This window comes from Sitophilus oryzae, unplaced genomic scaffold (assembly GCF_002938485.1).
Source record: "Sitophilus oryzae breed Bouriz unplaced genomic scaffold, Soryzae_2.0 scaffold_1440_pilon_pilon, whole genome shotgun sequence".
NCBI lineage: Eukaryota > Metazoa > Arthropoda > Insecta > Coleoptera > Curculionidae > Sitophilus > Sitophilus oryzae.
The window spans coordinates 6,266,475-6,293,044 of record NW_022146105.1 but is presented as its reverse complement, the minus strand read 5'-3'; the positions used below and the strand labels follow the sequence as shown (position 1 = coordinate 6,293,044).

The 26,570-nt window shown below is 33.2% G+C and overlaps 1 protein-coding gene across 1 annotated transcript in view; it reads right to left on the bottom strand.

Moving 5' to 3' along the window:
- The window catches only part of LOC115876921 (WD repeat and FYVE domain-containing protein 3), a 103,733-nt gene that overhangs the window by 23,701 nt on the left and 53,462 nt on the right, over nt 1-26,570 (bottom strand). The window contains exons 17-27 of the mRNA XM_030892968.1: nt 24,610-24,895; nt 21,623-21,851; nt 19,298-19,470; nt 19,057-19,239; nt 15,947-16,400; nt 15,707-15,888; nt 12,788-12,977; nt 12,532-12,730; nt 12,310-12,472; nt 3,163-3,571; nt 498-727 (exon numbers count right to left, since the gene is read on the bottom strand). Of these exons, the coding sequence (XP_030748828.1) occupies nt 498-727; nt 3,163-3,571; nt 12,310-12,472; nt 12,532-12,730; nt 12,788-12,977; nt 15,707-15,888; nt 15,947-16,400; nt 19,057-19,239; nt 19,298-19,470; nt 21,623-21,851; nt 24,610-24,895 (2,698 nt within the window). The remainder of the gene's footprint in view (nt 1-497; nt 728-3,162; nt 3,572-12,309; nt 12,473-12,531; nt 12,731-12,787; nt 12,978-15,706; nt 15,889-15,946; nt 16,401-19,056; nt 19,240-19,297; nt 19,471-21,622; nt 21,852-24,609; nt 24,896-26,570) is intronic.

The window sequence follows — 26,570 nt, the reverse complement described above, 5'->3', positions numbered from 1 at the left end:
TATAATTTTTGAATATTCTGACTTTGACAAGAGAAAATTATTTCTGTTCTTGTTCTTAGCAACCGCTATAGCAGCGCCAGATCATGTACAACGTATGCAAAACATATGTATGCAAGACACAAAAAGTAATTTTTATTCCGAATAGAACATGCTATTTTTTTTCAGACGCCACAAATAATTTTTTAAACAATTTCAAACGTTCCAAATAATATAAAAAGATATTTAAAAGTCATACCTTGTATGTAATTATGTGATTATCAAGAAACTATGGTTACGCTGACAAGTTGAATTTGACACTTTATGTCAGGTTAATAATATATTTTCGTAAAAGTACGAAAGGCGCTTAGGCGTTGCTTAGGTATGCTTTGGTTAGGTAGGCGCTGCTTAGGCGTAAAAGTGTTTTACTTTTATGCCTAGGCGTTAAAATTACACAATTAAATATTAATACTTTTGTGACGTTTGAAAAAAATACTTTTATATAAAATTAAAATATCTACCTTTGAGTATGGTTGGTAGTATTTTGATGTTGCTGTCGCCTCATTTCAACTAAATCACGAATTATGCCAATATGACTAAGCATCCAGGCAATGGCTCGTTTACGGCCCATTCTGACCCTGACCCTTGCGGTCTCTTCCTTGCGGACTTTTGTCCTGCTGGCCAGTCGCGTCAAACCGCCAGTCACTTTATGGATTTTTGATTGAAGTTGATTATGCAACTCCCATGGAACCTGCAATTCACATATACCTAGTATCAACACATTGGGTAGGCGTAGCAATGTTACGTCGTTCCAGGGTACGAAGGTCATAAGGGTAAATAAAAGGCAGATGAAATTTCCAAACAAGGCTCATCAATGCCATTCATAGGTCCAGGACCCCTGTGCTGCGTTAAAAAAAGCAGTCACAGGAATGGCCACAAAACGGTGGGGAACCAACAAATCTCTAGAATGATGGAGAAATTTACCAGGGCAGAGATGGACGAAAAAGTTCATAGTAGAACATGTGCCAACATTCACGGCAGACTTGATAAGCAAAGACAGAAAGACAGTCAAAGCTGTAGTAGGTCTAACAGGGCATTATAAGCTTAATAGGACAGACAAAACCATGCACAGATTTTCTTAATCTGAAAAAGAAACGACAGAACACATTTATTGTCGGTGCGACAGCCTGGTTCAGCCTGGTTCTCTGCGGTTCTTTGTACTAGGCAATGGTAGGTCATTGACAAAGAGCTATAATATGGAGGGCTCAGTTTTCAAGTTACTAGACTTTGTAAAAAGGATAAGACTGGAGAATATATCCTAAGAATCAGAAGAGGGCCACAGCAGATATGAACTATGAATCTAATGCTTAGTATCAGGACCAGTTTTATAAGTCAGTAGTAAAGAGGTATCAAAAATATCCACAATTTCTGTAAAAAATTCCCAGCGAGAAAAGTAAAAATTTCGACAAGACATCCAAAAATTGATAAAAAAAAACAATTTAGTTTTTAGCTTCATTCAGAACCTCGCAATTAGTGGAATAAATTAGTGGTTTCAATTAGCGAAGAAGTTTGTTCCTTTAATTTCAATGTAAGCATTCAGAACGTTTAAATTAGTGGTAGTCATTTTCAATTAGTAGAAAAAGTTAACAAACTTTCGACTTTTTTACTAATTATGTATATCACTATATTCAAAATTTGCGGGAAATGATATTTTGACCTTTGATTATCATCCGTCAAGAGAAATTGTGGTTAGAAATCAAAAGTATATTGTTGTATAAGCTAAATATTTGGCTTTCTCTATGGATACAACTGACTACCGCAAGCTGTGGCTTGGATATTCTATTAATTTTAATTGTGTTTTTTAGACACTGTGAACGATCGTAAACTAAAGTGTAATTGAAACCACTAATTTATTCCATTAATTGCGAGGTTCTGAATGAAGCTTTTAACTAAAATAATTAACTGTCACAATCATACGACAGATGATCATCTCAATCAAATATTGAATAAAAAAGAGTGAAAGGGATATAATATTTTTATATTCATTAACCGATTTTTCGCGACATGCTTTTCTTAGTTGGGTATATAGTGTATATCATAAATATGTTTCTGTGAGAAAAAAAATGTGAGGAAAATATTTGTGAAGTTAGTTTTTGTGAATTAAATGGCAAATGACATATCGGGACATAACTATCGGCAGTAATGAGTATCTATGTTAAACGAAATGCTGGATAAATTTAATTTGGTAAATATTATAATAAACTAGGTCTAGTACAACATAATGAGGAAGCAAATAATAAATCTAACATTTTTATTAAGAACAACAACAGAACGTCAACGGTTTTTGTAGACGTATCTGTTTTAAAAAACTAAAGTGTTCTCGAAACTAAAGTTGAATTTAAATATTTAAATAGTTTTTTTCTCTATTCTTTGTATTTTTTTGCTTCCGACGACGGAAAGAGATAAACTTTCCGAAACGTTAAGCATTTTTTGTTCGTTAGGCAATTGTATATCTGTAAACCTAACTTCTGACAAGTATATTCCGTTTGGATTAACGCAGAAGTGTTTACAAAAAATAACTATTTTATTTTGTAGATTTTTCTGCAATGGCGAAATACGCATATAGGATTTTTTGGAAACATTTTTATTGTAAACACAAAATCAAAAAAATCTTCAATAATTTGAATTAAGCATAGACGATAAACAATTTAGGAGCTTAAGTAGCAGAAAATCCACATAACCTGCCATACACATACCCAGTAAGATACGTATGGTCGCGAAAAATACCTTATTGCAAGATATCGATGGCCGACTCTGTATGGAAAATGACGAAACTATGAAGCACGTTATGTGTGCTTTCCAAACTGAAAGCAGGACCAAGTTTGAGTTGTTTAGACAACTCAGACTTATCAAACCTTGGTGACATCATCCTCGGATATATCAACCTATATTAAAAGGTTGAGTCTCAAGTGCAAATTTTAAAGTTTGTAGAACTGAGACACAATAGATCCTTGCGGCCGCAGTTGACCAGTGACCCACTCTCAGTAAATACAAGTATAGTCTGACTATACCAGATACTTACCACGACCTTGAGTTTTATCTAGAGATAAAAACATAACCACAATCGCAAGAGAAGCAGCTTTGACAATAAAGGTGAAATGTATACGTTTATATACTTGTACTCACCCTATACACTGCTTTCCTTTCCGCATCAATATAATTTAACCATAACTTCAAAGCGGCATCGTAAACTTGCTCTCGAACTACCGTCAAATCCGGTGCTTTGGCATTCGCGTTAGGCGACGGTAACGTAACTTTAAACACTTCCTCTATGGCGGGCTTCTTACAAACGTACAATTCTTCCCAGACCCTTGCCGCAGCCGTAGCCATTAAGTTACGACCTTGATGGGCATTTAACAATTCGTCGCGAGCCTCTAAATCCTGACCTGGATTCACGTGCCAGGTGGTTCTTGGGGCCGAGTGACCTCCGCCAAATTCTAAGGCGATCCTCATGTCAGCGGTGAGTTGAAGCAGGCAGTAGGTCAAGCAACCGATAAAGTCGAGTTCGTGGTTGCCTGCGCCAAATACTATCAATCTGAAAATAAAGATTTAATCTTAAATAAAACCTAGAGAGAAATCACTAAAAGTTGGCATGCACGTCATTAGATATCTAAACTATTATCAAATTAAAGTTCTAATAAATAAAATATAATTTGAATCTTAGTATAATGTTATATATCCTGATTAAAGAGACGTATGATGTCACATCAAGTAAACGAATTGGCCAATGACTAAAGAATACAAAAACGCGAAACGCCCATATACGGCCTGGATCAGAATTTGTGCTGTTAGATGCCATAATTTTGGAGTCACCAGCTCGTCAACAGCGACAATTTTAGCGATTTTTAATAGCTTGTTGTGCGTAGTAGTCAACTTTATATAAAGTTTATTACAATGGTGATGTGTTCAGCTTTCAAGCGTAAAAGCCGCAACGATAAGAAAGGGCCAGGAGTTACGTTTCATAGTTAGTTGTTTCATTTAGTTAACATTTTAATACGTTTTTTTTTCGTAATTAATTAATATGATACCACCGCATACACCATAGGCGTAGTCAAAACATTTATCAAAAAATATAAATATCTCTTCAAGCAGCTAAGTTAAGAAAAATATGTGGCCATGGCACTGTTTGGAGCCATGGTACAATTTGGTCTCGTGTGTTATTTAAAAAAGGCTTTATGTTGGTAGTCATGGTAAATGTTGCTGGTTGTCGTGAAATCCTTCTTCGCAAATCTGATATTCGAAGTAATATATTATCTAGGGATATCTGTCATTTTCAGTTTTACTTTTGAATTTCCTTTGACAAATTTGAAATTAAATCTATGTTTTGTGTTTAGCTAAAACTGCGAATTTTTTGCAATAAAATGCCAAAATCACTAAATAGTCAGAATCAGCAGCTTATCTCATCTCTACTCAATTTTTTTGTATAGGAAAGAATCATGGCGAGCTCCTTTTGCATTTAATGTGCGTTAGGGAGGTAAAAATTGATATTGTCTCTTAAATTTGCGGCTTTTATTGAAAATACATAGTTTAATACAATATCTTTCAGTATGATTCAAATACATATCTTTCAGTATGATTCAGCTGCACTTAATTTCAGTTTACGGACTGTGAGTAAACTCATAAATAATAGAGCTTAGAAATAGTAGAAGAGACTAATGTTAAACCAATTAGAACTTTACATTTTTCAGCTTCCATTCAGAAAACTTGCTAATAACTTAATTTGTTTAGAATTTGTTTATGTAATAATCACAGATCAAAGTAATAATGCAAATGAAAAAATATTTTTATACGTGTTGTATCTAAAACTGAAGTGAAAAATCGATGACAAAATTACGAATTTTAACACTTGTCAAAAATCAAAGTAAAAAAGTGCCCATAGCAATATTGCGACGTGAATTCGTCAAATATTTTGATGTGTACAAAAAGTTTGTCCGGCGCCAGAATATATAACATTGATTCCGATAATTTAACTCAAAATTGAATTGTTATAAATAAGTAAATAAATAAATAAATAAATAATAGTTTTTCGTCATACTATATTGTTATATTATTATAACATAAGCAAAATCAGAATGGAAAAGATGCATATAACGTCCGCCGGACGTTATCATAACGGCCGGCGGCCGTTAAGTTTCTAAGGTAATCGTAACGTCTGTCACCTGCAACAATGACTATTTATTGTCAGTTGGACTTATCAAAAATTGGGAAAATAGACCATAGCGAGATGTCGCGAGAAATTCCGTTGGAAATACAGGAGGAAGCGGCTGCGGCTACTCAAAATTTACTTCCGACTATAACCAGAGAGAGATATCAGCAGGAATATGACAATTTTTTGAAGTGGCGGCAGGATAGAAGTATAAACAGCGTAAATGAAGCGGTATTGCTGGCTTATGCTAAAAGAATGTCTGAAATGTATTCTCCTACATCACTGTGGACAAAGATATCCATGCTGAAGCTTGCGTTGAGAGTATATGAAAACATCGACATATCAAGGTAAAAGCCATTATATTCTTCGATATTTAATCATACTCATCTAAATTATATTTGTTCATAGATTTGGTAAACTGTTCATGTTTCTGAGGCGCAAAAACGAAGGTTATTCACCAAAAAAGCCAAAGTTCTGTCGGAGAATGACATAAATAATTTTCTACTGGATGCCGATGATTACACCTGGTTACTCGAAAAAATTGTATTGGTGCTTGGTATTCTTGGAGCTTGTAGGCGCAGCGAGCTTTGGTCACTCACAGTTGATGATTTCGAAGATTCGGAGAGAAAATATTCTTGTCTCATTAAGAAATACTAAAAATAAGAAAGATAGGAAATTTCTTATTCCAAAAACGGGCCTTCCGTTTGATGCCTATGGTTTATACAAAAATACATCAACCTGCGTCCTCGTAACTTTGACAATCAAAAATTTTCATTGGTTACAAGAAAGGCAAGTGTGTTAAGCAAATCGTCGGTATACATACCATCGGGGAGCGTACCGCAGAAAATTGCAAAATTTTTGAACTTGGAGAATCAGAACGTTATACAGGGCATTCATTTCGTAGATCATCAGCAACCATGCTCGCCGAAAATGGTGGTGATTTACTATCGCTAAAGGAGCTAGGAGGATGGGAGTCTTCAACAGTGGCAGAAACTTACATAGAAAAATCAGTTTCAAAAGAATGAAAATAACAAATCAACTTTTTCATGATAGCTCCAAAAATAATGTGTCTTTAGTGGATACAAATATTTGCCATTCTTCAGTAGCATCATCTTCTTCTATAAAATCTGTAAATCCCTGGGAAGGATTACAGATTTCTAAGAACAACAAGTGCACTTTTAATTTCCATGTTCATTATCATGAAAAATGAATTTTAGTATAAGACATTATGTATTTTTATCCTTACTTGTGTTATTGTTCAATAAAATTTGTTATTAAATAGTAGTGTTTATTGCTCTAAAAAATCTGCAGTATGACGAAAAATCTAGAACGCAACACGGCCGATAACAAATAACGGCCTTGGCTGCTTATGATCCTCGGCTATCGCCTCGGATCACAAACTTCAGCCCGGCCGTTATTTGTTATTTATCGGCCTTATTACGTTAATAACTATATTGTCTAACAGGAAATCCCAAATTAAAGACAATTGTGTAAATTAAAAAATTCACAACATTCATAATAAATGAAGCTAACATAAGCACAAATCAACAATAAAAGTACAATGCAAAATATAACAAATTTATATGTAATCTTAAAAAAAAATAACACCTAGTATAAATTTAAAAGTGAAAGTAAAACTCTAATTCTAACGAACTACAATAAAAAATATAAAAAATGCTAGGATTCTTCATTTGCCGGACCAAAACATTCCTGAATTGACGCAGCGAGTCGCCAAATATATCAACAGATGCCAGGCCCTCAACATAATTGAAATCAGTACAGGCCCGGTAGAGGGGTGCCTTACCGGCTAAACAAGTCCTGACGTTTGACAGGTGTTTTGATTTCTAGTACGAACGAGCGGAGCTGAAAAGTTCAGCCGAGCTAATAACGAAGCGCAGTCCGCATGACCGTTACAAAGTTTATAAAGGAAAGATAAAGAGTGAAGTCTATGAGTTTGCTCAATAGATAAGAGATCAAACCTTTGCAACAGCTGTAAGTGGTTATAATCACGCTCTGGGAAAACACCATCCAGTTTGAACGAGAGATATTTTAGGAATTTACGCTGAACGTTTTCTAATCTCCGTATATGGACCTGGTGAATTGGACCAAATTTGAGAGGCATAATTGATTTTTGATTTCACAAGGCTCATGTATAATGCCGTTAGACATAGTGGACTATTGAAACCTTCTGTGGATCTCAGGAGAAATCCTAAAGATTTAAGAGCGCCACGGGATACTTCATCAATATGTATGTTAAAAGTCAGTTTCTTATCCAAGTAAACACCCAAGTCCTTAACATGCTCACAATTTTCCAGGATTGCGCTATTTATGGTATAGGGGTGGTCAAGTTCAATACGTTTAAGAGAATAGGACATTTTTTTACATTTAGAGGTGTTTAAAGCAAGTCGATTTTCCACGCACCAATTAGAGATAATATCAAGATCGGCCTGCAGACGGATGCAGTCATCCTTACACCGGACGACACTAAAAATCTTCAGATCATCTGCAAATAAAAGCGAACAGCTCTTTAATTGGGTCACTATATCGTTTATGTATATTGAAAATATCAGTGGTGCCAAACAGCTGCCCTGCGGTGCACCGCTAGTGGATATAAAGGGACACGATCTGTGACCATTATATTCAACATATTGCTTGCGTTGATGTACGTATGAGGAAAAGAACTTTATTAATTTATTATCAAATCCCATTTGTGACATTTTCTCTGTCATAATCCCATGGTCCATCTTATTAAAGGCCTTCGAGAAGTCTGTGTAAACAGCATCAACCTGATAACCTTCATCGATAGAGTTATATGTATATTCAAGAAAGCATGTTAAATTGGTGACAGTTGATCGCCCTGGAAGAAAGCCATGTTGAGATGGTGTTATCAAATTTTTAATTTTGAAAAATAGTTTATTATGTATACACCTCTCGAAGGCCTTTGCAATGTTGGATAGAATTGAGACCGGACGATAATTCTCAATGATATCTCTGTTGCCCGTTTTAAAAATTGGACAAATCTTGGCTTGCTTCCAAACACTAGGAAATGTTTGTGTTGAGATAGAAAGGTTAAAAAGTCTAGTTAATGGTTCAGCCAGAACAAAAGCGTAATCCCTTATAAGAAAGGAAGGTATTTTATCTGGGCCAGCCGTTTTTCTGTTTTAGTGAACTTTAAGGACTTCAGCACATCTTCGGTGTCAAATGTCTCCAAAGAAATATTATTACCACATTCATATGAGACATTGCTAGGGCTTGAAACAATATAAACACCTTGGAAAAAATTGGCAAAAGAATTTACAATGTCAGTGGGATTGTCAAGAGGACTATTATAACTGTTTCTAAGAGTGCCAGGAATACGAGATCTATTCCGTTTCTGCTGAATATATTTCCAAAATTCTCTGGTTTCAGCTCGTAGTGAGTCCTGAGCAGCGATTATATACGTTTTATAAGCACTATCAAGTTGTTGCTTAATCACTGCTCTAAGAGTTTTAAAAGCCCCATAGGATTCCGGAGATCGATTGATTTTCCATCTCTTAAAGATTCTAGATTTCTCCTTAATGTTACTGATGATTTCGGATGTATACCATGATGGGTAGGAACACTTTTTGTTATTTTTATACTGTTTGTAGAGTGGAATGGATTGGTCAAAGAGTTCATACAGTTTATTATAGAAAGTCTCGACTGCTGCGTTAACGTCTTCCATGCCTTCTAAAAAGTTCCAGTTAGTGGTAAGGATAATATTATAAAGATGCGGGTAGTTGGCTTTACTGAAGTTATAGTTTTTTGCCATGTTATAGTTTTATGTCATCTTTTAAAGTTATTTTGTCCAACTTATACAGGGTCCGGCAATAGTGCGTCGGGCATCTGTAGCTCTTAGAATAAAAAACTTGAGCATTTTGTTTAAGTGCAAACCTAAAGTATGTACCAGGATGTATTTTAGGAAAATATTTTAACTTCTATAGGGTGGCTCAAAAAAGTGTGAGTGGACCTTGATGATTTTTTTTAAATGGAACACCCTGTATATTATTGCATTTTTGGCTTCCTTTCAGATCACTTTACATAACCCTAAGATATGAATAAATATATTTCGATAGTTTCAGAGATATTAAAAAATAAATCAAAAATATATATTATTCAGCCCATTCTTAAAAAAAATATTCAAAAAATACAAGAACTGTTCTGAAATCAAAACTATATTAAGTACTTACTTTAGATGGTCTGTACTTACTTTGCTATAAATATGAAAATCGTAAATTATACAGGATGTTCAAAATTCTACGCCAAACTTTCTAAAATATAAAATAATTTTTCTTTGTTTTTTTAAATGGAACACCCTGTATATTATTTTTTCAATAGACTGAGAATTAAAAAATGAACATTTTTTGTATTTAGAGTATTTCAAAATTTTTAGCGGTTTCGCAGATATTTGCGGGTTTATATTTCATATGGCATTTTCCACAGTAAATTTTTATTAAAGCCACCCAATGATTTTTCTCTCGTATTTTACCATTGAAAGCGCCATATGAAATAATACTGCGCGTATCTGCGAAACCGTTAAAAATTTTGAAATACTCTAAATACAAAAAAATGCTGAAGACCAGTCTTTCCAGGTCCACTCATACTTTTTTGAGCCACCCTATAGAAGTTAAAATATTTTCCTGAAATACATCCTGATGCATACTTTAGGTTTGCACTTAAAACAAAATTCTCAAGTTTTTTATTCTAGGAGCTACAGATGCCCGACGCACTATTGCCGGACCCTGTATATCCTCTTGCTGGACAGACTATAAGTTATTAAACATAATTGAGTCAAAACATTTATCACTGCATATTTTTCCCGGAAATAAGATCGTTGAATGAAACCCTGAATATTTTTACGTATTTGGAGAAATTTAAATTCCCTTTTCAATGAAACAGAAATAAATAGTTATAATTCTTTTGATAATAGTTACAATTCTATCCGCAGCAATCATATCAAATCGCCCATTAACCAATGAGTCAAAAGTTTTTTTGGATTAAAAGCTTCATTCAGAACCTCGCAATTAATGGAATAAATTAGTGGTTTTAATTAGGGTAGAAGTTCGTTCCTCTAATTTGAATGTAAAGCATTCAGAACGTCAAAATTAGTGGTAGGAATTTTGAATTAGTGGAAAAAGTTAACAAACTTTCAACTTTTCCGCCAATTATATTTCAAAATTTGCGAGGAATGTCATTTTGGCCTTTGATTATCATCTGTCAAGAGAAAAATGTGGTTAGAAATCAAAACTTTATTGTTTTATAAGCTAAATACTAGGCTTTCTCTATGGATACAACTGATTTCCGCAAGCTGTCACTAGGATAGTCTATTAATTTTAATTGTGTTTTTAGACATAGTGAATGATTAAAAAAATATCTATACCTATGTGGCGGATTCATCTATCCAAAAAAATCCTTATGGGTTTTTCGCCACTGCACTGCAAGAAAAATCTACAAAATAAAATAGTTATTTTTTGTAAACACTTCTGGCGTTAAACCTAAACGGACGCTGCTTGTCAGAAGTTGTGTTTACAGTAATAAAAATTTGCCTAACAAAGAAAAAAATGCTTAACGTTTCGGAAAGTTTTCTCTTTCCGTCGTCGGAAGCAAAAAATATAAAGAATCAAGAAAAAAACTATTTAAAATATTTAAATTGAACTATTCGAGAACACTTTACTTTTTAAAATAGATACGTCTACAAGAAATCGTTGACGTTCTGTTAAAATTACATTATATTAAGTTAATAACTTCAAAATTAACAATTACTACCTGATAATTACTTAATAAGGTAAAACCAAAAAGCCCAAACTTTATGTATGATTATTTTTTAAATTTCACCTATGTTATGTTTATTTATGTAATGTTCTTTAAAATCAAAGAAGCGATTGCCATACATTACTAACATCTACAGATGCATGAGCAATACATTTATTTTTATTAGATTGAATTAAAAAAGCCTCTTTTATTTTTCTTTTAGAGGCTATCGCTTCTTTCATTATAATTTTGGCGTTATTAAAACTTATTCTGTGCCCTGTGTCCCATGAATGCTGACAAATGTGAAAATCTCCCTTGCTTAAATAATCTTTATGTTCTTTAATTCTAACATTTAAGGGTCTAGATGTTTCACCAATGTAAAATTTATCGCATTCACAGAGTATTTGGTATATTACATTTTTTGTTTGTTGTTCTGTATTCATTGGTTTAGTATGTGATAAAATTGATCTAAGTGTATTTTGTGTTTTGAAAGATGTTTGTATGTTATATTGTTTTCCTATCGTTCTTATTTTTTCCAAAACGCCTCGTATGTATGGAATTGTAAGATGTATATATTGTGTATTGTTATCTTTGTGTCTATGATTTGGGGTTTGTATTTCGTTTAATATTTTGTCAATAAAATATGGTGGATAGTCGTTTTTTATTAATGTATTTTTTATGTGGTTTATATCTTTGTTTAGTGAAATATCGTCTGTACATATTATTTTTGTCCTATCATATAAACTTTTTATAACACCTTTTTTTACACTTATACTGTGATTAGATGTGAAATTTAAGTATCTATCTGTGTTTGTGGGTTTTCTGTAAACATCTAAAATTAGTTTATTTTGAAATTTTGACACTAAAACATCAAGAAATGGCAAACGATTACCTCTCTCTACTTCTAAAGTAAATGTTATGGTAGGTTCGCGAGAATTTATATAAAAAAAATAACTATTTTATTTTGTAGATTTTTCTTGCAGTGCAGTGGCGAAAAACCCATAAGGATTTTTTTGTATAGTGAATTAAAATGTATAAAGGGTAATATTGACACCACTAATTTATTCCACTAATTGCGAGGTTCTGAATAAAGCTTCAAACTAAATGCTTTTCGTAGAAAATTTGCGAAATTCAGCAGCATTCAAATTATTATTTCAGCTACTTTTCGAATTTGCTTCAACAGTATAAAGATCTCAAACACTGATCTTTCTATGATACTGATCTTACACTGCAATAAAATTGAACGTCCAAATAATATCAGTAAACCCCATTAGTAATTCGGCCCTTATGGAAGTAAAAATTGATTTAAGAAAACGTTTCCAGAGTTTACAAGATAATGTAATTGCTTTATATCTTACCTATTTGTCGTTAATTTATGCAATGCTTCCAGAACAGACATCTGATCAGCTATAGACTCTGTATTTCTAGAAAGAAGATACAATATACTGCGATTTAAACAATGATACAGTCCTTCCAAGGATAAGTTTCCTGTCCGTCTTTTCGCCTGCCCAATTAATTTTACTATAACAAAAGTTGTTTATATAATAATCTTTATTTATAAAACACAAACTATATATTACCTATAAAATCAAATACTTCATGTGGGTCCCTATTAAGAGCCCCTTGCCAAAGTTTATCCATAATTCTAGACGTCAAATAAAACACGTTTGGAGCAACATGTTGAATATGAGCATTAACCAGAGGCACAATCGGAATAGCTGCCTGGTCTCCTACCAACATATCAGCTGCCAGTAAATGATCCATCAGTGTTACCAATACCTAAAGATAATTATATTATTTTTTTTTCCTAAATATATTAATAAAAATAGATCGTACTTCTGTTTGGTAAGCTACTTGTTGGGAATTGCTTGAATCATCTGGAAAGGCGTCTAAAACCAAGTCTATTACCGGAGAAGTTTTCAAGGTGGTAGAGAGACTAAGGGAATCGACCACAATAACTCTGATAAAATCAATCACAAATTGTCTGGCAGGATGTGATGTCAATGGTTCATCTTCTGATGGCGTTCTAAAAATATAAAATGGGTAAAATGCAAGATCTTCCAATAATTTTAAAAATTATAGTTTCAGTCAGTTTCGTTAAGAAAATGTGGCTCCGATATATTGACGATACCTTCGTAAATTCAAATGGAACCGATAAGAAAGTTTAATTCCTTTCAATGTCATCTCATTTCACAAAATAATGCTTTGAAGTTTATGGTTAAGAATGAAAAAACTTCTGTATACAGTTTCTGGACGTTCTTGTCAATGGAACTGTTAAGACGGAGACTGTCTTGAGCCGAGCGCTGTAATGTAACGCATGTTCGCTGCTCGCGACGAGCGCTTTCGAATAGTCGGCTCGTTGTGTTTCAGTATTTTTTAAGCCTTTAAAAAATGCGGGATCTAAAAATTGTGAGTGTTACATTTATTCAATTTTTTTAGCTATTTATTATATTTCTTGCACCGTCAATTAAGATACGCGTTTCATCACAATTAAAACTACTGTATCTACTAGAAATGTGATAGGAATACGGACATTCGCCGCACCTATTAGTCTAAGATGTAACAACGTTTTCGAGAAAGTATTTTAAGACGTCTGGCTCTTTGATATATCTTTTACTATGCTCTCTGGAACAGCATGCGGCCCGTCTGGCTGCCGATACCCGTTGCGTTCACTACTGCGCATCCAAAGAAAATCCTATATTTTTATTAATTTAGTCCTATAAATTCTAGTATTGAATATAAATCGAACATGTCTCCATAACGCAGTGCGTAGTTTCCGACCACGAACCGATGATTTAGAGTTCGAATCCGGGTCAGGTCAAAGACTTTTTTATTTTATTTTCGTTTATATTTTGATAGTAAAGTATTAAATAATTCTGGTAATTAAAAAAAAACAAATATTTAATACTTTACTATCAGAATATAAACGAAAATAAAATAAAAAAGTCTTTGACCTGACCCGGATTCGAACTCTGAATCATCGGTTCGTGGTCGGAAACTCTACGCACTGCGCTATGGAGACATGTTCGATTAATATTCAATACTAGAATTTAAAAGACTAATAAAAATATAGGATCTTCTTTCAATGCGCAGTAGAGAACGCAACGTTTACCGGCAGCCAGACGAGCCGCATGCTGTTCTAGAGAGCATAGTAAAAGATATATCAAAGAGTCAGACGTCTTAAAATTCTTTTTTTTTCGACGTTGCTAGCTCTCGTACTATATCCTGACTGGTAAGGTAACAATCAAAGAGATTCGCTAAAAACTGACAATCGAATGGAGCATCGTAGTTGTTCGCATTTTCCGGCATTAATTAACGAATTCTCGTATTACATTACATTACAGCACTAGGCTCAAGTCATATAGCCGTTACATTTAGATTTTAAGTTCTGGGATAACCAAAACAGGAACAGTCAATACACTATGCCACTGATTCTATAGACAGTGACCAAGCAACCCTTAATGATAAATTAATAATATAAAAATCGATTAGCTTCAGAATGGCTGCTCTGATAAAATCCTCGACAATATTATATCGAAACAAAATGTCCTCTAAATGTACAACTAAGAGCAAAAACATACCAAACTCAGTCCAAGCAACGTAACGAAAGTGATCGGAATACGGAGTTGTTCACAGGGAATTTCATTGGAAAAAGCGTAAATTTAAAAAACCGTTTTTATTGTATTGGGTATTATTGAAATGGGGAAATACATGTCCAGAAAGTAATCAGAAGAAAACATAAATATAATAACACGCGCTGCCTTGCGTGTCGAAAATAAAACAAAGAATGCTTTATCATCAAAATGTATCTTTAACTGATAAGTTCCGAGCTCTGTCTTTTTATATTAGTTGCATTTAGTCGATTAAACGCACTGTAGCGACAAACGCAGAAATAACTTTGAAAGTGGTATAATGTGCTTACCAATCAACTAACTTCTATGACTGCAGTCAAGGATAATAAAGGACCTTTATCGTCACGTTCTCGTTCAAAATAGTTTATCAGGGAAGCTACGACTGTTTAAATGCTTCGGCATATTTTCAACAAAAATTTAAGGAAATACAATACAAAAACTCTAAAATTTAGTTCTTAAAAAAACTGTTTGTGCTTAAAAGTACAATTTAAAAAAAAGACTTTGAAAATAGGCAAAAGACGAGAATTGCTCACAAAGATTCAAAAACAATACGATATTATACAAAATAATGATTTACATTATGATATTAATCAAATAATAAACGACAACGTTGCTGAACACGGCGCAATGTGACCAACATAGCAATAATAAAATTTGGTTTAAACTAATTTTTCCAGCTTTAATCTAAATAAAATATATGTTACAATCATTTGCTCTATAAAGTAAAATGAAGAGCTGCTCGGTATCTTAAACTATACAAAAAAATTTTAAACATTTTTGCCAAAATTTAATTTAGTCAGGTTTATAGGCTTTAGTGTCAAATTTAATATGATTGATGACGTGCATCGGAAAATGTTTTGCGATTACTTTAGGTAATTTTGTCTACAATTACATTACAATTACGTGTTAGATAAAACATATATTAAAATCGTTATTTTAATAGATTAGACAGTCTCGGTGTAATGTCAAACATGTGCCGCATATAAAAAACATCATCAAATATCATCAAGAAATAGTATAAAATTGGCGCCTGCGCCTATAATCAATCCTAAAACTTCTGAAATCGTTTCATAACCACACAAAAGTTGTCCGATGAAAAAAAAATATACAAAAATTCTTTTACCTTGGTACAACAATCATGTCTGATGCCTCCTCTCCGGTAGGAGAAGAAGTTCCACTACTCTCCTCACTCTCTTCAGATCGATTATTTGGAGGGAATAACACACTGGCTAAAGCCGTCAATACCTCAGAAGACATAAAAACTGGCATAAACTCCGGCATATTATGATAAAGTTGAAACAAAACCTAAAACAATACAAATAAAACATCTAAAGATACTTATTATTTTATACTAATGATGTACCTGTATTATGGATACAATATGATCCTTTAACCAATCGGGTAAATTGGAAGGATCGGAATGTAACAACGCCCTCATCATTCCAAGTAAAACGACCACAGCCTCGGGACTTAATGTTATTCTTGGCATTACACTATTTATAGACTGGTTATTCACCGAAGAACCCCATAAAAACGCCCATACGGTGTCCAGATCGAACTTTGTTTCGACCGGCAGCAATTTGGCAGGTTGGCCCATCATTAAAGCGGTTAAAAGAAAGTAGAGCTCTGGAATGTCCAGGTGGGAGGGGAGAAGCCATGCCAAATACTGAAATCCGGGAACGTGTAATGCGTCAGATTTAAACTCAGAACTTAGTAGTGGTGAATGTGTGGGGCATCCTAAGACCACTGCCATTCTGTTGTGGGTTACTTGTTCAGTGTATCGTAACCAGCCGCCGTTGCTTGTTGCTTCTCGAAATCTGTACAAATAAAATAAATTAAGTGCATAGCATTAAATCTGTCTAGAAATAATGTGAGTTACATTACAGGTTTGTAAATAATTACAATATATAGATGGGAGATATTTTATTATATTATACAGTGTGTCAAAAAAATAATGTAAAATAAATAAAACAAAAAGTTCCTATGAACATATGCCCTAAAATTCTTCCCGAAGAAGTCCCTCGAAATGTTGAATAAAAATAATATATTTTATTTATAAGAACATTGGTAAACCGTTTTTCCTGAAATTTGGTACTCTTAAACACATTTTAATGCCAAAGCGAATGGCGAAAAATTGGGTCTTAACAGTTCGATTGACAATTTATTGAAAATACTTTAAAATTACCTTTCCAAAAATATAACACACTTGATATTTTGCTCGATTCCTCTTCGAGATATAGAGTATATAAAAATTCGCCGGCTGTAATGCAAAAAAATTCTAGCTGTGAGCATCAATTAGTAGAAAATATTTTGGTGAGAGATGCAGAATTTTATAACAATTTAAAATATATTTAACCAACATCAACACATTTAAACTATATCTAATAACAATAAAAAATAAATAGCAAACCAAGACATAAGATTTTATACAGGTGTTCGACATATCGATCAAATCTCTGTTATGGACAAACGGGGCAGTTTTTTGAACATTTCTCGCGGAATTCATTAACTCAGTAGGTGTGAAAGATACCCTCTCATAACTGCTAAGTATTTCTAATTCTTGTCTAGATTATATGGAAGAATAAGGAACCTTTATTCTTCCGCAAATATATCCATAGGATTAGGTCCATGGGCACTAAGTCAGGCGGCCTCGACGGCCAACGTCTGGGGTCTTGGTTAGCTATTCAATTATTCTTGAAATTGGCTGGAAAAATTTGCTGATAATTTCAGCGTTCAGAGGCGGTGCGTCGTCTTGCTGGAAAAATATGTTTTCGAGTTCCATTAAGGGCATATCATCAATATGGGGTCCAAAGTCCAAAGCCTACTGGTTAAAAGTGGCGAACTTTTAAAAATTCTGTATTTCGAAGGGGATTATAACAAAATATTAAGTGTGCTATATTTTTGGAAAGGTAATTTTAAATTCTTTTCAGTTAATTCAGAAGGGGAAAAAAGGGTAGAGAGTACTACGGGTGGTACTTCTCTCACCCTTACAGATACAGTAATTTCAACAAACGACATAAAAAGCTAGGTAAAAAAGGTGCTCTTTGTTTAGTTTAGTATACAGGGGGGTCCGAACTGTATTCCGGAAACTCCGGCAGCATATTCTGCAGATAAAAATAAGTAAAAAAGTTCGTATAAATGTATGTCCTAAAATGCTTAGTTTCGCAGATACAGGGTGTAGAAGTTTCACTTATATTCCGATTTTTTCCAATATTTGGATGAAAATTTGTGTCTGGGAGTTTTTTGACATGAGAAATTTGATTTTGATGTCAATATGACTCCTACTTGTAGAGGACGCCAACTACATATTTTCTAACTGGTTGGAAGAACAATAACTTTTCGTCGGTACCTCTATAAAACTACTGAGTAAAAAAATATATATATATATTTTACGTAAAAAAGGTCTCTTGATAAAAATCGCTACAAGTAATGGTTCTCGAGATATTTGAAATCGAAGTTATCAATAACTTGCTGTCATCATTGACATAAATTAAACATGTTGACTAAATAGTTATTAGACTGAAATCATAAATTTTAAATGTTCTTGTGCCAAAAGTTAAACAGAAACTGTTTTATCATCATTTTTTCGCAGTAAGATTTAAGATTATATAAAGAAATAAAAATTTCCCAAATTTATTATTTCAGCCAAATAACTATCAACTCAAGGTGTTTATTTTTGGTCATTAATGACATGTATTAACTATTTCCGTTCTAAATATCTTCAGAACGGTTGCTCGTAGCGATTTTTACCAAGAAACATTTTTTACGTAAAAAGTTACAAAAATGTATATTTTTTTATATATATGATTAATTTTAAAAATAAGAAGTTCCCAATTTAATTTTCAATTACCTCAAATAACTATCTACTCAACATGTTTATTTTTTGCAAATAATGACATATATTGACTATTTCCACTTTAAATATCTTAAAAACGTAGCGATGTAGCGATTTTTACCAAGAGATATTTTTTAAGTAAAAAAATCACGGAAATGTAAATTTTTTCACTCAATATTTTTATACAAGTACGGACGAAAAATTATTACTCTTTAAAAGTGTTAAAACATATTGTGGCACCCCCTACAAATAGGAGTTATATTGACATCAAAATCCCAAATTTCTAATTTCAAAAAACTCCAAGACACCAATTTTCACCCAGGTATTTACATCAGAAATTATATGAAAAAAATCGAAATAAAAATGGAACTTCTACACCCTGTATCTCCGAAACTATGCATTTTAGGACATAAATTTATATGAACCTTTTTACTTATTTCTATCTGCAGAATATGCTGTCGAAGTTTCCGGAATACAGTTCGGACCACCCTGTATAACAAATTTTTCATGTATTCCCTATTTAAATCCGTGTATTTGTTTAGTCCGCTGTTTACAATATTCTCACATAGTGGCAACACCGCCGGAGAATGTACCAAACTTATAATACGATTATATTATATTTATATTATTTTACTTACCGACATATTAAAAAGGGACTAGAACACGCGGCAACCAATATCCTAAAAGCCCAGACGCAACTAGCGGAATGAACGTTGGGTTGCATGAATAAGAGAAGCCAATCGAATCCCAATATTTTAGAAATCTCTTCTCCCACTTGATTTCTACTTGAAAATACTAGCGAATGTAACAAATTTAAACATCTAAAACGTATAAGGATCCAGTAAGAGGAATTGTGTGTGTGTGTTAATATAAAATTACCTGTTCCTAAGTAAAATATTCTCTGCATCTGGATCGCCCTCTTTCAATATGACAGATTTTTCGTTTAAAGTTGCAACTTGTGGAAGAGTGGAGGCTATAAACTGTCCGAATAATAACAGATCATTGGCTCTAGGCTGACTTCCCAGTAACACACTCAACAGTGAAAACAGCACCTAAAAGTGAGGTTTATAATTGTCTCGGTACATTTGAACTACTGACAAAAAAAACACTACTTAAAAATCTGTAATATAAAGAAGCTTGTTAACGTACAGGGTGTTGCTATATCCATATACAAGATGCCCCTGCTGGGGTTATTTCTACAGAACTATATCAGGAGACGGGGCAAAAGTTAACTAATTGAACAAGATCGCATTAGGTAAAACTTAAAACAATAAAAGCAAAAAATGATTAAAATTTGCCTTGAACTAATGTAATATTAATACAATAAATGTATGTCCATTATGCTGTAGCTGTTCTACTCGTCGTCGCCTTGTATTACATCTCGGAACTGTGACCTGAATAGATTCCCGTAAACTACTGTTTTAATTAGTTCCTCTAGTTCCTCTCGTTCCTTTCGGTCTCGGATCTGTTACATACGGCTGGCACTCCCCACTGTCGCCCAGCATCGGGCTAAAATCGCGCTGGCCGATCTGTCTGTCAACTAGTATTTTATTTAATTCCATTAATTCCTTTTGATCCAGGATCGATAAGATACGGCTGGCACTCCCCACTCTCGCCTAGCATCGGGCTACGATCGCGCTGGCACATCCGTCAGTGTCGCATATTATCATTATATCTCGGTCACAGTATCGGTCTTCGTAATAGGTCCTGAGGAACTAGCCATTTGCGAAACCGGCAACTAGTTCCTTTCGTTCCGGTGTCGGAATAATTCATTGAAACTAGTTCGTTCACGAACTACACATCCCTAACTTACGGTACTTTATATTTTTAATTGAGAGCTACATCTTATTCTGTAACATTGATGTGCAAAAAAGCTCCAATCTAAATATCTGAGGTCTCTAAAAATTTGTAATGCAAACTTAGCCAGAAATACCCTGTATACTGGATTAAAATCTTAAAATTTTAAGAGTTAAGAAAATGCCAAGAAATTACATTTTTGAAATGTAATTTCAAAAATGTAATTTCTTGGCATTTTTGAAATGTGTTCTCAAATGCTTAGTTTTGGAGATACAGGGTGTAGAAGTTTCATTTTTATTTCGATTTTTTGCAAATAATTTTTGAAGTAACGTCAATATTTGGATGAAAATTGGTGTCTGGGAGTTTTTTGACATGAGAAATTTGATTTTGACATCAGTATGACTCCTATTTGTAGGGAGCGCCTAATAACTTTTCGTCCGTACCTGTATAAAACTACTGACTGAAAAAAAATACATTTCCGTGATTTTTAACGTAAAAGATATATCTTGGTAAAAATCGCTACAAGCAACCGTTTTCAAGATATTTAGAGTGGAAATAGTCAATACATGTCATTATTGGCAAAAAATAAACATGTTGAGTAGATAGCTATTTGACGTAATTGAAAATTAAATTGGGAACTTCTTATTTTTAAAATTAATCATATATTTTTCTTCGAAAAAATGATGATAAAACAGTTTCTGTTGAACTTTTTGCACAAAAACATTTCAAATTTATCATTTCAGTTGAATAACTATTTAGTCAACGTGTTTAATTTATGTCAATGATAACAGGTATTGATAATATCGGTTCCAAATATCTCGAGAACCTACCCGTCGCGATTTTTGCCAAGAGACATTTTTACGTAAAAAACGGCATAAATGTACATTTTTTACTCGGTAGTTTTATACAGGTACGGATGAAAAGTTATTAATCGTCAAACCAGTTAAAAAATATGTCGGGCGCCCTCCCTATAAGTAGGAGTGAAACTGACAAAATCAAATTTCTCATGTCAAAAAACTCCCAGACAGCACTTTTCATCCATATATTGACGTTACTTACGAAATTATTTGTAAAAAATCGAAATAAAAATGCAAATTCTACACCCTGTATCTTTGAAACTAAGCATTTTAGGACATTTATACGATCTTTTTTTACTTATTTTGATCTGCTGAATAGGCTGCCGAAGTTTCCGGAATACAGTTCAAACCACCCTGTATATCTATTTGTGGCTATAGATATTTTTCGTATTCATTACAATACAACGCAAAATTAAGTTGCAAAAAAAAATTTGCGTTGCAAAGCAAAATTACGTTGAAAATAAAAAGTTTCTGAAAACCGTATACTCGATAACCTCGATAACATTACTTAAAAACTTCTAAGTATAAAAATAAAAATTTTTCAACTTACCTGTTTTGAAGCCCCATTTTTCACTTCTGGTGTTATATACAGAAGTTTCTCGACCAATCCTAAGTCCCTCATTACCCACGTGTTATGCTTCTTTTCACTTGACTCCGATACTAACTCATACAGATGTTCTAAATGAGATCTTAAGAGGTCACCTGGAGCTTCATGCCAAACCTCCAAGTCACAGAGTAAGTCTTGAAACGCTGTTTTGTTAGGTATCGCCGACGACTCACTGTGAAAGAGTTAACACAAAATTATATAAATTGAAATATTAATATCATATTAATTAAACTTTTAGTTACGTAATCGAGGGCGCGATTTTTAAATTCATTGTTGCCAACCATGTAGATATTCGGCACCGGGCTAACTAACTGGAATTTAAATTTCGCGCTGGGGATTCACGTGATAGCTCTGCTCTAAAAATGCCAAGTTGCCGCATTTTGCATTGCAGTTGCCATATTTACATATTTTCTGACATTGTCATTTGTTTTGATACTTTAGTTTTCTATTACGAATTTTTGGTTTAAATAAATAGTAAGTGATACTTTAAGCTTAAAAATGTTTAGTAGCAGACCTTGCAGTCGAACATTGTTCTTTTTAGAACCTCTTTTAGTGCGAAGCGTACAAGATAGCTTAATAGCCGTAAAAAACTTATCGCAATTAGAAAATTTTGAACGGGAAAGCGGTAGTTATGTCCCTTAAGTGCTGTTAAGAAGGTGGGTTTTATTGATGTAAATAATTACTGTTTATATTTATAATTAATTTATTTTTGTTTCCTAAAATATTTTGATTAAAAGAAAATATAGGAGGGGTTCAGAAGTAAACTGGATCAAGTCTTAGAAGATAATTATGGAGAAAATGAGAGTTAAGGCTTTTTATGTTACTTAATTAAAACAAAACAAGCTGGACAAGAAAACTTGACACAATGCTTTATTATACAGGGTGTCCCAGAAATAAGTGCAAGTATTTTAAGGGGTCCCAGATCTCCATAAAAGAAACATATTTTCTCTTTATCGTTTTTCAAATAAGTCCAAAATAACGGAGTTATTTTACAGTACATCTGCTGGATCTGTGTCTACGAAAGGAATGCGGGCAAAAAACATTTAAACAAACAGCAATATATTTTATACGTCGATTTGACGAGTGCGTCACCGCAAATCGCTCCGCCCACTCACTTTATTGGCTACTTGCAAATTTGTCGAATTTTTATTGATGGGACGCGTCGTCTAATTTTTTACGAAAAACATCGAGAAAATATCGTTTCCCCTCTCACGGATACCCCGGAGCTACAGAACGGACAGACGTACTGTACTTCGAAAATTTCCAAAAAAAAAAAAGATTTTTTACTAAAATTTTGAGAACCACTGGATCTTTTCTGGATTTGCTTTCTTGTAAATTTAATCTAATACCTATGTTGCCATATTATCTAGAAATTATGCTTTTTAACTAAAAACTAAAGAAAATTCCAAAAAATTTCCAAAAAATTTTTCAAAAAATTTTGAATTTTCAATTTTTTTTTCGCGAAAAAACCCTCATAAGCGTGTTTCTGTGGTTAAACTATACTACCAGTTAAAATACTTGCACTTATTTCTGGGACACCCTGTATTTTAAATTGTATATGTAATTGCAAACCAGAGTAACTCAAAATACAACTGTGGTCATTTTTAAGAATGTTTGTTTATACTTTTTTGGACTTTTATCTCTGAAAATATTTGAAATTTTAGATATTACATAAATTGGTTCATTGATACATTTTTCTTCGTCATTAAGGGATTTGTTGACTTCGCATTGCCTATTAATAGTGTTTTCTTCGATTGTTATAAAAATTATGGTATATAGTAGTGATGAAACGGATAGTTGTTTGGCCGGATACCGAATACCGAATATTGGGTGAGCTGAGAGGCCGGATGGCCGAATATCCGGCCATCGCGATTATTTCAGTAAAATCGCAGATGAAAATAATAGACAATGTCGCTATCAAGAGAAAACTGCAATTGCAAGCGTGATCGACTACTACTTGAAAACAGTCCGAATTGATCACAGCCGGGACCCTTACAGTTGGTGGTCGGATAACGCAAATCACTAGACCGAATTTCACGAAATTTGCGAAAATATACCTTTCAGCAGTTTTTAAAAAGATCTTTTCCGAAGCTGATTTGGTTTACGAAAACAAGCGAAATCGCCTATTACCGACAAACGCTGAAATTTTAAATTTTATTCATCATAATTTGCCACTTATTAATTTTGACTATTAATTTTCTAAAATCCCCTTTCAATAAAAGAAAAAGAACAAGATAGTAAATTTTAAGAATCTGTGTATTTTTTGTTTTTTTTTTTGTTTATTATTAATTATATTATTGTCACTATATGAAGTTTTCATTTTTGTATTTTTCATTAAAGTGAATAATAAATTTTATTTATTTGTAGGTTTTTTTGAAGTTTTTGTTATTTTCAGTTTTAAATCAAAGCAGTTTAAACTGTAAGTACATTATTTCTTGTTATTTATGTTACTTTTTGAATATCCGGTATCCGGCCGGATATTGAATTACTATTCGGTATCCGGCCGGATAGTAAATTTAGGCCGGATACCGGATAGTTGCCGGATATCCGTTTCATCTCTAGTATATAGGCGGGATAAAGAGAAGATATTTCTAAACTTTAGCACGCGTGTGAAAATCGCGCACAGCGTTAAATTTTATAGACTCGATCAAGCTCACTTCTGAGAGAAATCAACAGAAAATTCAGAAACCAAATAGAAACAGGCTACAGCTGCTTAATGCGTGAAGTATGACTTGATTCCATTTCTCTATTGGAAAAAACAATATTTTATAAACGTATAAAGACGATTATCTTAAAATAGTAGGAAATTGGACTTGATCCATTTTAATTCTGACCACTCCATATAAAAGTGGGGAACGCTGTGCCGGTCAAGCTTAATCACGTGACTAAAAGTTTATTTGGTATGAACTGTATACAACTTTAACACTCACCGACCACTATCAACTGTCCCAACTAAACCAAAGGCCAAATGAAGAATATGAGAGTTGAGGAGATGTCGTTTGCGACGAAGCAGCATCGCTAATGTCTGGTAACTTCGTCTTCTGTCCATTTCGGCTTGTGCAACTCGATTACTTCGAACCACGCATACCAAAGCCTTAACGCCAGCGTAAAGGCTTTCTTGATCCTGGGCCATCGCAATAAGACCGAGCAATACTGAACAACCACCTACTGTATCGACAGTTATGGCCACTGGCCTTGGACAGAATACTCGAACACCTAAAATGTAAGGTTGCAAAAAAAAAAAAGATTATTTCAAACAAATCATTGGGCGCGTTCAGGAAACACAGCAGCTGAATTTCAGCGTAAATTTTGGCTGAGCTTCATTTATGGCATTTCACGGTATTCCCTAACCGGCAAAAAGCAGCAAAATGAATAAGAAACCAAAAATTATGTTTTATTTTACCGGTATTCCTCACATTTGAAAGGAAAGTCACTTCATAAATAAACAGAAGGACATCGTATAGTACACTATATTAATAATTCTTTTTATCCTATACTTGTTAGTTGACGCATCACTTACTAGGTATAATATTTAGTATTGATTCCAAACCTGTAGTTGTGGTTGTGACATATTCTGATGTGTTTCTGGCAATTTAAAATAAGTTAATATTTAAACAAACATTTCTGGCTTTCCTGACAGGAATGTGAACACAAATAATAAACGTATAATGTGGATAATGTTCTGATTATTACAGTTTGCATGGATGACTATTTTTGTATGTTTTTGAGTATTTCTTTTTTTCCTCAGAGGATTGTGTTCTAATCTTTATATATAAATTTTCATAAATTATATCTACAAAATTTATTACCTTATAACTTTTTGCTAAAGACTTTGTAGTTAATATAGTTTAACAGTATTTAAAAGAACTATTTAAATAAGATTTTTTAAAATACATAGCTGTTTTTGCATACATATCAATTCCATTTGTGATTAACTGTACTGAAATAAAAACATAAATTAAGAAAAACGGGGTGATCTATCAACTATAAGATGAAACCCATCATCTTATCTCCAAGTCTTCTATTAATTTCACTTATTAGACAACTATAATTATTCAATAATCTTGATAATTCTAGGAACTCTCGAATATCGTCAAAACATGAAAACAAAAATGCACATCCTATAGTTCTTACATCCCTTTAACTGAGATATAAGAAACAGAGGAGTCAATATTCTCACTGAGAAAGTTTATAAAATACCTTTAAGTAAAATCTCTTCCAATCTGCGGTAAAAAACCTTTATTCTTATTTAAATAATTTCAATAATTTATGTTTTTATTTGACAACCACCTAATAACCTATCTTTAACGTCAACTTGACAATCCTGAAAAATATTGTTGTTAACCAAAGAGTAAATATAGTTCTGAATTAGCTAACGCCAACGTATTATTCATTAAAAAAATACCAATTTTCGTAACTAGGTCGGCCATATTGAGGAACTTTTAAAAGATTTGTACTATAATTACAATCAAAAGTTATTTAGGCTGATTCAGATTTTTTTTAAAAAGTTTTTTTCTTTAATTTCATTGTGTTTTTCCATCTCAAGTCAAATTTTCAGCATTTCTTGCCTTTTTCGAATATTTTAGATTAACCTACTACTTTGTAAATTTTTTTACAACAAATAGGTATCACCTATTTTTTAAGGATTCGATTAATTACTATTGACTACAAACTTCAACAAACCATAAAAACAAACAATAAACGGAGAAAATTGAAGTTATTTTACATTAGTTGACTACAGATAAGGAGACAAATTAAGGCTGACTTGCCTCAGCCTAAATATTTACTACTGAGAATTTTGCACAGCGGCTGGCCGTTGCTGTTCGTCAGAATAGACCGTTTAGGGAAGTTGTTTACTCAGCCACTCAGCAACTGACCGTCCCTGAACACG